This window comes from Hipposideros armiger, unplaced genomic scaffold (assembly GCF_001890085.2).
Source record: "Hipposideros armiger isolate ML-2016 unplaced genomic scaffold, ASM189008v1 scaffold_48, whole genome shotgun sequence".
Lineage (NCBI taxonomy): Eukaryota > Metazoa > Chordata > Mammalia > Chiroptera > Hipposideridae > Hipposideros > Hipposideros armiger.
Window position 1 is genome coordinate 4,092,059 of NW_017731398.1, and position 10,855 is coordinate 4,102,913.

Consider the following 10,855-nt stretch of genomic DNA (forward strand, 5'->3'; position numbering starts at 1 on the left):
TTCAGCATCTTAGCTGTGGAGGGCAGTGTCACTGGCCCTCATATGTGGGATCTGAACCGGGGCCCTCTGGCATCCCAAGCCAGTTCTTAACCAACGCGCCACTCGGCCAGCCCAATAACTCACACTTTTTAAGTGACATTCATTAAAGTAAATACCATATCTCATAATTCATATTGAGTTAAGGTGGCTTATTAATGCATTATAAAACTCATAAACTCTTAATGTACTTAGAGTAAAGGCAGACTTACTTCATCTCAAACACTGTCTGAAAAGTTGTGCTTGAAGTTGTAGTATGTCTAAAGATGTATGTGAAATATAAAATACCTGAATTAAAATTTGTATAGAATATGCAGTTAAAGAATGTTACTGCTGATAGTGTATAGCCATCCGTCAGCACACGCATGTGTAACTTACTGCTTATTTTGCTTCCAGAATCTTTTGCCCAGAATAGCAGCCAAACTTGATGTTGCCCCAATTTCTGACATCATTGGGATCAAGTCACCTGACACATTTGTGAGAACTATTTATGCAGGTGAGTAGCCAAAGAAAATAATGAATCAACATGTTAAAAGTAGAAATTAATCGCGAAGATTGGATTTTTAAAAAAGTCATAGACTTGCTTTAAATGGACCATCCTAAAGGTTTCTGGGAAAAGTCTTAGTCTTGGAATCGCTGCTATGCCATAACAAGGCATCCTCTCTGAGAGTGTTTCCTTCCTGGTCATTCAGTTCAGTTCACAGATGACGTTTGTCCAGTGATCATATAAAGTGGATTCACTCCTCAGTATATTTTGTAAGTGGCACCTGGAAAAGCAAAAGTTTCTATTTAAAAAAAAAAAATAGTATCTTTGCTGCTTCTCTTCCTTTTCCATCTGCATTAAGACATTCCTTTCAGCGCCCCTGTAGTGGAGTTGATCTTTTGCTAAACACACTGGTCTCTGGTGGGGCTGGCGAGGGCAGGGAGTTCTTCCTGATTGGAGTGGTGTGTTTCAGGATTAGGTGGTCAATTCTCAAATCAGGTCTTTTATCTTTAACAGTGTTTGAGGGGAAATATTTGATCATAGTTTAGGTCGTTTTTATTTTTAAATTTTTTTATTAGTTTCAGGTATGCAAAACAATGCCATAGTTACACTTTTCACCCCTCAAAGTGACAATGCCCCTCCCCCAATCCACTGCCCCACTCCCCCCCACCTTATCATACATATCTATCACAATTCCATTGACTCCACTCCCCACACTATACTCCACATCCCGTGACTATATGTGTGTGTGTGTGTGTGTGTGTGTGTGTATATTAAATTATAGTTGATATACAATATTATTCAACGTCAGCTTCAGGTGTACAGTGCAGTGGTCAGGCCTCTACCCCATCCATGAAGTAGTCTCCCTAACAAGACGAGTCCATCTCACACTCTACAAAATATTTACAGCATTATTGATTATTTTCCCCAAACTGTCTTTCATATCCCCATGGCAATATTATAATTACCAATTTATACTGTCTAATCCCTTCCCCTTCTCCCTCATCCCCACCCCTCTCCCATCTAGCAACCATCAGTTTTTCCTCTATATCTCTGAGACTATTTCTGTTTACTTTGCTCATTTATTCAGTTCTTTAGATTCCACATATAAGTGAGATCATATGGTATTTGTTTTTCTCTGGTTTAGGTCATTCTTACTGTGATTGCTAGATCCTTCTAAAATTGTGGCACATCACACTTGTCCTTTGTGCCCTATCATGTTTCCTCTTACTTCCCTCCCTTACCATGCAAGGAGCTTCATTCTTTCTAAGTTGTTACAGCTCATACAGTTGTCACTGATTTTGTTGTTTTTGAAGAAGGAAGCTTTTTATATTTCTTTTAGGAAGAATGTACCTTATCAATGGGGCTGTCTATTCCAGTTACTTGCTTCCAGGCAGGTCAGCTCCTGTCCTATTATTTCTAAAGACATCCAAGGTGAGATACCTGCTGATACGTTTCTTCAGTGTTACAGGTCTTATTCCTGCACTCAGGAAGGTGGAAAGCCACTGTCCCACAGTTACTTCTGCCTGTTCTTTGTGAAGCAAGTCTGAGCCTCACAGGAACACTTCTTTGTTGCCTTTCATGGTGGTGGTGGTTTTAAATTATGTATTTCAGGAAACGCTATATGCACCGTGAAGTGTGACGAGAAAGTGAAAGTGTTTTCTGTCCGAGGAACATCTTTTGAAGCTGCAGCTACAAGTGGTGGCAGCGCCAGTTCAGAAACGGGTGAGTGAGTGTCCATCTGGGCTGTGCTTGGTTTTGTGTCTTGTTTCCAGTTCATAGGGTAGAGTGGTGTCGGGCGTGGTCTCTAGTATGATGTTCCCAAGCTTGTACAAAAATGGGAAACATTCACAATATGCCTTTTTCGTACCACCTTTGGTCCTAGGGAAGTTGCTTGAGTAGATGAAAGGGGTGGGAGATGGTCCCAAACAAGCTGTTACATTGATGCTGAGATTCTTTGCTCTTCTCTTCCTGGTTCCCATTACAGTACTTGGGAGATTCAGTGTAATGCAAGAATGTGATAGCAAATGTGCAGACAGCGTCACACTGTAACATAGACAGTATCTTATTTGAATCACATAGAGGGTTATTCCAGTGTGACAGGTAGGCTCAGAATTAAATGACTTCTTAAAAGTCATACAGCTAATGAGGTGAAGGAGGCTGGAATCTAGTCCCTTAAGTGTTCCAAAAAATCAGAATGAAAGGAGGAGCACAGAAAATTCACAGTAACAAACTTAAGTTTCATAGAATTAATTCTGTGTGTGTTTCTCTTAAAAATTACTATTATTTTAGAACTTTAACTCATAGTCATTGTTTTGTTATACATATCAATGTATATAGCATCAAGTACTTCTCCAGTGGGGATATCAGAATGGCTTGACCAGAAATTAACAAAAAGCGATCGACCAGAGCTAACTGGTGCCAAAGTGGTGGTATCTGGTGGTAAGTGAGATTTGTAATGTATTAATTTTAAAAGATCTAAACTTAAAATACTTTGGTATTATTAATATTTATTTTAGAGAAGCACAGATTTTGTTCCCCCAAATATAAGAAGTAGGTAAGTTGCAAGTATTATTCTCATTTTACCAATTATGAAAATGAAATCCTGAGCTTAGCATACAATTTGGACTTCCGTTTGCAAGTCTGTATGGCTGGCGGGGGAGCATGGTACAAATATCAACTATGGAACTTTGCAACTTGGTGTCTTTGTTGTACTGACAGACTTCCTTGTTATTCTGAAGAGTATGAGTGGCTTCTGAGCCATAAGCAGAGTGAGTTGGGATCTCAGGGCCACGTTGACACCCACGCTCCACACTCACTTCAGAAAACCTCCACTGTCAGTGTCGGGTAGCTGGTTCTCCAGGGGAGATTCTCTGACAGTTTCTCCATGTTCAGTATCAGAGCTGTTAGTATTGCACAAGACTGGCTTCTGTTTGTATATCATGCTCCTTATTTAAAAAGAAAACAAACTTGTTATAGTCTGATTTTAAAATCTCTCCAAACTAAGCATCAAGCAAAATCATTAAGCTTCCAGACAGCCTTGTATTTGCAAGGAGCATTGAGAGGCCATAATTTAATATTTCAAAAAGATACGTAACTCCTTTATTCACTGATTTATTGAAGAAATGTTTATTGGGTATCTTGTTTTATGCCAGGCCTGTTGCCAAGTGCTGGGCGGAAAAAGCAGGGGTTCTTGCTGTTCGGGAGTTTGAAGTCTCATGCAGTGACTTCCATTCAAATAATAACTTCATGCACTCATTCAATGAAGTTTTGTTAAATACTGTGGGGATAGCAGTGACCGTTCTGGTGGGGAAGGCTGAGTACGTAACTGGTGACCTGGCTGGTTAATCTCAGTGGTGAGTGCTCGTGGGACAAGCTCAGGGTGTCGCTGTGGAAGGTAGGACAGGCTGTAGAGAGGAGGTGCTGTGCTTAACAGAGCAGCTGTGTAATATGATCATCACTCAGGCATACAGTCACCAAATTTTTGTAAAATGGAGTTTGTATTCACTTTGTTTTTTTCATCTTTTTTTAATGAGGTCGGGGTTTGAAGAGTGGAGAGAACTTTAAGCTATTATATGATTTGGCAGATCAGCTGCATGCTGCAGGTAGGTGTTTTCCTTCATAAGAAAATGTGACCTTTCCGTTGGCAGTAACTTTTCTTCATTATTTCATTTCTGTATAAGGCTGCAAGTTATTCTGTTTTCTCTGGTTATTGCGTTTTCCTCTAATACAGTTTTTCTTAGTCTCCAAGTAAATGGTATGATATGAGAGGGTGGCCTCTTTTTTAATATTTTATGACACTCTTACATTTGCCAAATCTTAGTAGTTTTTTCCATTAAAAAATAATTTAAATGTCATCAGCTTCAGTGCTACTTCAGATCCAGGAATACCCTTATTTTTTTTTCTCTTAATTGGTGGTCTTATATAAATCATACTGATAGAAATTAACATTTAACATTATTTTAAAACTGTAGTTAACCATTTATAGGAAAGATAGAACGTGTGATTAAAAGTGTATTAGATGAGTTACTGAGCCATAAAAAAGAATGAAATCCTGTCATTTGTGACAACATGGAGGGACCTAGGGTATCATGCTGAGTGAAATAAGTCAGAGAAAGATCCCATGTGATCTCACTTATATATGCAACCTGAAATACAAAACAAATGAACAAACAAAACACAAACAGACTTGTAGACACAGAGAACAAACTGATGGTTGCCAGAAGGGAGGGAGGTTGGGGGACCAGGAAGTGGGTGAAGGGTAAGGGGATGAAGTACAGACTTCGGTTATAAAACAAGTCACGGGGGGTAAAGCACAGCATAGGGAGTGTGGTCAGTAGCAGTGGAGTGACTGTACGGGGACAGATGGGCACCAGACTTATTGTGGTCACTTTGTGAGTTCCATAAATGTGGGATCACTGTGTTGTAACCTGAAACTAAGATAATCTTACATGTCAACTATAATTAAAAATAAATTTTAGAAAAGTGTATTGATGAGAATGGAATGATGTTTTTTACAAAATCAGAAAATTTAAAATATTTTAGTTTGTATTTATACAAGTATGACATGAATGTATTCTTTTTACAAAAAGTCTCAATTCTGTTCTCCCCCATTTAAGAGTTTTATGTATAACTTTCTAGGCTTTGTCTATGCTTTTACCTAATATGTGTACTCAGAAACAGAAATGGTTTTGTGTGAATAAAGCCATGATAATTGACTTTTTCTAATCAGATGGCAGTATTTGACTGAGAATATTTGTTTCATTCATTTATTCTTTCCTTGAATGAGTATTTATCAAGTGTCTGCCATGTGACAGGCACTGTTTTAGGAACCAGGGAAATAGAGAACAGAATGAGAAAGGTCTGTCCTTGTGGAAGCTACGTTTCTCTTTGAGTGAGACTAGACTTTGTATTAGTTTCCTGTGGCTACTGTAACAAATGGCCCTAAACTTGGTGGCTTCAAACAACAGAGTCATTCTGTACAGTGAGAGAGACCACAAGTGTGTTGAAATCCAGGTGTCGTCAGGGCCATACCCCTCTGGGTGCATCTACTTTCCCCTCTTCCACTGGCTTGTTGTGACTGCCCTGGTGTCCTGGGCTTGTGGTGGCATCACTCCGACCTCTGCCTGTTGTCATGCCGCCACCCCCTCTGTCTGTCTGTATCACACTTCCTCTGCTTCCCTCTTATAAGGATACATGTGGTGACATTTAGGGCCCATCTAGGTTCCACTTTGAGTGCCTTCTCCCAAGATCCTTCATTTTATATCTTATCTGCTGCCATATGGGTAATATCCACAGGGTCTGTGGATTTGTGAGTGAGTATATCTTTGGAGGGGCCACTTCTCTGCCCACCGCAGACACTAAACAATACATTAGTAAATAATATGTTAGAGGGTGGTAAATGCTGTGGGAAATAATCGAGCAGGGAAAGGAGCGGGAGGGGGTTACAGTTTTTAAGATATGGTCAGAGTAGGCCTGACTGAGAAGGAGACGTCGGAACAAGGTTTGGAGGAGGTGGGGAAGCAAGCTGCGTTTCTGGGAGAGGGCCCCGTGAAGTGCGCAGGGCCTGGCTTTGCTGGGCCATGTCTGCTCTGTGTGATGGACAGCAGGGAGGCCAGTGTGGGGAGGAAGGACGAGACAGGACTGGCTGAGGAGACCAGCCCACACCGGGCAGGTAGGCCTTTGTAAAGAGATGGCTTTTCTGTGAATGAAATGGGGAACCCCCGAAAGGTTTGTGTGGAAGAGTCACCTGATGTGACACTTACTGAAAGGATCACTCTGGCTACAACTTTGTGAACAGACTGTAGGGGGAAAGTGGAGTAACAGGGAAGTCAGCCAGCTATTTCAGTCACTCAGGTGAGAGACACTGGTGATTTGGACCAGGTTAGTAGCGGTAGACGTAGAGGGAAAGCGTGACTTTGGGGATGTATACCTGCAGGTAGGACCGTTGGGATTTACTGATAGACTGGACATGGGTTATGAGAGAAAGTTCTGATCTGGCAGCTGGTAGGATGGAGTGGCCATGAGCTGAGACGTGTGCCGTTTCCCGGGCGAGAGCAGGAGTTCAGTTTGGGTCACCTTAAGTTTTGAGGTGTCTAATAGTCGACATTCAAGTAGAGATGTCAGTTAAGTGGTTGATATGGGAACGTGGACTTCGTGGGAGAAGCCTGGGCTAGAGAGAGACATGTGGGAGTCAGTGACACTTGGATGGTTTTGAAGCCATGAGACTGGGTGACATCACCAAGGGTAGTGAGTGGAGATAAAAAAAAAAAAAAGAGGCCCCAGGACTCAGTCCTGGGTGCTGTGAGGTTAAGAGGTGGGGAGAGTGAAGACCTAAAGGGGTGGTGAGTGAGGCTGGAAGACCAGGCAGGGCAGAGTTCCTGTTTGGGATCCAGGGAAGTGTTCCAGTAAGGGAGGGAGTGGTTGCTGTGTCCAGTGCTGCCAGTAGGTGAAGGGCAAGGGGACCGAAAGGAACTACTGGATTTAGAGGTCATCAGTGACTTGGAGCACTGTTAGTGGAGTAGTGGGGCAAAAACCTGATCGGAGTGGGGTTAAAATAGTGGTCCTAGGTAATGGCGACATGGCTGTATGCACTTTTCATAAGCCTTTCAGCAGTCCACTGGTGATTTGTGCAGTTTTCTGTATGTGTGTTATATTTTAATAAGAAAGTTTTTCGACATAGAAAGAGAGGCCTGGGATTGGAGACAGTGAGTATAGACAAACTTTAGTGGGATTTTGGTATAGGAAGCAGAGAAATGGACAGTAGCTAGAGGGGGAGTGGGACCAACAGAGGACTTTTTAAAAGACGGGACAGATAGTAGTAGCATCTTACATGCTGATGGGAACGCTCCAGCTGAGAAGGAGAACTGACCACATGGGAGAGAGGGCGAGTCGCTGGGGCAATGTCCTCGAGTGGACAAGAGGGAGTGTGGACACAGCTACAGCTTGACGGGTGGGTGTTAGCTGGAGCGTGCGGACGGTCTCTTCTGATGGTTTCAGTTGTTTCAGTGAAATGGAAAGCAAGGCCATCAGCTGGAAGTGAGCATGTATTGGAAGTTTGAAAAAAGAGGAAAGATCTGAAATTATAGTTTAGGAAAGGGTGAGAGAATGAAGGCCTGTTCATTTAAAATAAAATGCAGTTAACATGGCTGAGTGTTGGGGTTTTTCTCTGGTCATGGCAAACTACAGGAGGACAGGTATGGAAATGGTGGTGCGATTGCTGAATCGGGGACCCAGAGATGGAGGTTTTCCATGTGCGTGATGATGTCAGAGGAGGACAAGGAAACTGATGGATGGCAAATGAAAGTTGTGATGAGTCTCGGTTGGGAGAAGTGAAGCTGGGTGAGAAAGAAGAGCCTGCTAGCGGAGAGGACAGTGAGTAGAACTGTAGGTCCCAGCGGCGTCCAAGAACCTGGAGTTGGGTACTGCAGGGAATAGTCCAGAAAGAGGAAGTCCAAGACACGCTGGGGATGGGGATGAGAGGGATACTGGTGATGGAAAGGCTGGGGGTGCAGCCATGGGAGTCGCTCAGGTGGCCTGGAGGACAAGACAACTGAGGAGAGGTGTTCAGGGAACTGATAAGCCAGGGTGTTGAAACCTCCTAGAATTAAGACAAGACTAGTATTGGAGAAAATGACAATGACCCCGAAGCTAAAAACTACTGCGAAATGAAAGAGATTGACCTAGTGGTTGATAAAGTAAGGCCTTAATACAGTATACAGTACATTTCTCACTGTACTGTATCAGTGAATATCCCAAGCAGCTGAGTAATTGGGCTTCCGAAAAATGACACCTTTTTTTCCCCCCTTAGTTGGTGCTTCTCGAGCTGCTGTGGATGCTGGCTTTGTTCCCAATGACATGCAGGTGGGACAGACAGGAAAGATAGTGGCACCGGTAAGTACTGCAGCGAAACGTGCCCTGCAAACTCTGTGTGGGTGAGAACCATGTATACATTTGTCTGTCAGTCATCTCAGTGATTTGCCCCATTCTGTGTACTTCAGGTAGCCATTGATGTGGTGAATGTGTTCTCACAAGGCCTGTGGATTTCTTGGACTTAGTAAACTACTTAGCAGTTATTAAACCCAGCAGATCTTCAGATTTTTTTTAAAGCAGTGGAACACTGGTCAAATCCATATTATGACACCAAACATAAATGGATAAAAGCAGCATTTTATTGTGAGATGGATTTTATAAGTTCACATTGACATTTATTTACCATAAAGTCCACATATTATAAAATTTGTCAGTAAAAACAGTGAATCTGTAATAATAGACACAGAATTGTGAATGCAGGATCTGTGAGTGACAGTTGTAGTCTTATGGCTTCCTGAACACCTGCTCTATTTCTGTATTTTGTCTGGTTGCATGAAATTCTCCAAGTTCTGATCCATATAGATGAGTAATATAGGAAAGTTCCTGTCCAAAACTTAAAGAAGGAATGCTTTGGTTTCAGAGTTGAATCAGAAACAGCATCTAATGATTGTTCACATTTCTCAGGTGATACAAGTTTTCAGTGGATAGGATTCTCGGCCAGTTAAAAGCTTTATTGAATGGAGGAAAATGAGTTTTTTATGTTATTTCCAAACAAGATACAGGTATCCCCCACTTTTCAAAAGTTTGCGTCCAGCCACTCTGCTGTTACAGAGACCTTCATTAGTTAGTATTCGTTTTCACTAACTGAAAAAAATGTGAAAAGCAAAAATCACACCTGTGTTTGTTCTGCAGGCACAGAGGCAGCAGCTCTTGGCGCAGTTAGTGTCATTTTAGGCGTCGTGTTATTTTGGTACGTTACTTTTGGGCCTGGGAACTCTCCAAAAGTTTTCCATATAAACGGAGTGACAACTGCTTCTTTGTTTTATACCATTTTGGCTTACAAGAGGTTTCGGAGGAACGCTCGGTGTTCGGATAGTGGAGAAACCTGTGTCAGGTCAGAGCCATTAAAAATCTCCTGTTTCAGTGCCCTGTTCTGTCAGATGTCCTTTCCAAATTTCAAAATAGTCAGAATGTTAAGTCTGTTTTTAGAAGTTTGTTTGGAAGTACCTATTCGGTCTTTTGCCCATTTTAAAACTGGGTCTTTTTCTTTTTATCGTCTCTCTTCTGTATGTAACCCATGTACAAAATGTTTGTCAGATACATGTACTGTGAATATTTTTTCCCATGCTGGGCCTTCCCTATTAGTTTTCTTTTGGTGAGCAGAAATTTAATTTTTGTAAGATCTAATGTATTGGTCTTTCCTCTTACGGTTAATACTTTTGTATTATTCACCTTTGAAGTCAGATAAGGTCATCTCAGAATCTATGATAGGTACACAAGCTACCAAGTCACACAGCCATGTGACCTGTTTGCCTGTTATGCATATTTGTTACTTCCTGAGCAGGTGACCTCCAGCCTCCCTTGCATTTAGTCAGGTGTGTCACATGCATGTTCTGTGGAAACAATTGTCCATATTTAATGAGCAGATAGCTTGAAACCCAGAACCTTTCTAATCAAGAATACTTCTGCAAGAAGCATTTATTTATTTTGTGAGATCCGAACCGGGGCCCCGCTACACAGAGCTGGCATCTCAAGCCAGCCCCTAACCAATGCACCACTTGGCCGGCCCCCTTTCGTACTTTCTAACCGAATACGATGTTCAAGGCTCATTTCCGACTTTTGGAAGACAACCCAACAATGTTAGTTGTGTTCACGGCTATTGGGGCATCACTGTTCCCAGGACCTCTCAGTGCAAAAACTGGGGAATGTGTGTTGGTGTGAGGATGTGTAGGCAGACACACACCCACACTTACATACATATGCAAACACATGTTAAGATTGCTTTGGCTCTTTGGGGTGTTTTGTGGTTCAGTACAAATTTTAGGATCGTTCTATTTCTGTGAAAAATGACATTGGAATTTTGACAGGGATTGCATGGAATCTGTAGATTGCTTTAGGTAGTAGTGTCATCATTTAAACTGTGTTGATTCTTCCTATCCATGAGCACATAGTATCTTTCCATTTATGTCTTCAATTTCTTTCATCAGGGTCTTTCAGTTTTCAGAGTACAGGTCTTTCATCTCTGGTTAAACGTATTCCTAGGTATTTTACTCTTTTGAAACAATAGTAAATTGGATTGTTCTGGTAGTACATTGTTAGTGTGTAGAAACTCAGCTGATTTCTATATATTGATTTTGTATTCTGCAACTTTACTGAATTCATTTATTAGATCTAACAGTTTTTAGTGGAGTCTTTCAGGTTTTCTATATATAATATTATGTCATCTGCAAATAGAGAGTTTTTTTACTTTCCAGTTCATATGCCTTTTTTCCCCTTTTTCTTGTCTAATGGCTGTGTCTAGGA

At 41.6% G+C, this 10,855-nt stretch overlaps 1 protein-coding gene across 1 annotated transcript in view; it reads left to right on the top strand.

Annotated features, from left to right (window-relative positions):
- Positions 1 to 10,855, top strand: part of ETFA (electron transfer flavoprotein subunit alpha) — a 56,845-nt gene that overhangs the window by 14,401 nt on the left and 31,589 nt on the right. Inside the window, exons 5-9 of the mRNA XM_019640123.1 lie at positions 433 to 532; positions 2,135 to 2,245; positions 2,861 to 2,962; positions 4,057 to 4,125; positions 8,331 to 8,413. Of these exons, the coding sequence (XP_019495668.1) occupies positions 433 to 532; positions 2,135 to 2,245; positions 2,861 to 2,962; positions 4,057 to 4,125; positions 8,331 to 8,413 (465 nt within the window). The remainder of the gene's footprint in view (positions 1 to 432; positions 533 to 2,134; positions 2,246 to 2,860; positions 2,963 to 4,056; positions 4,126 to 8,330; positions 8,414 to 10,855) is intronic.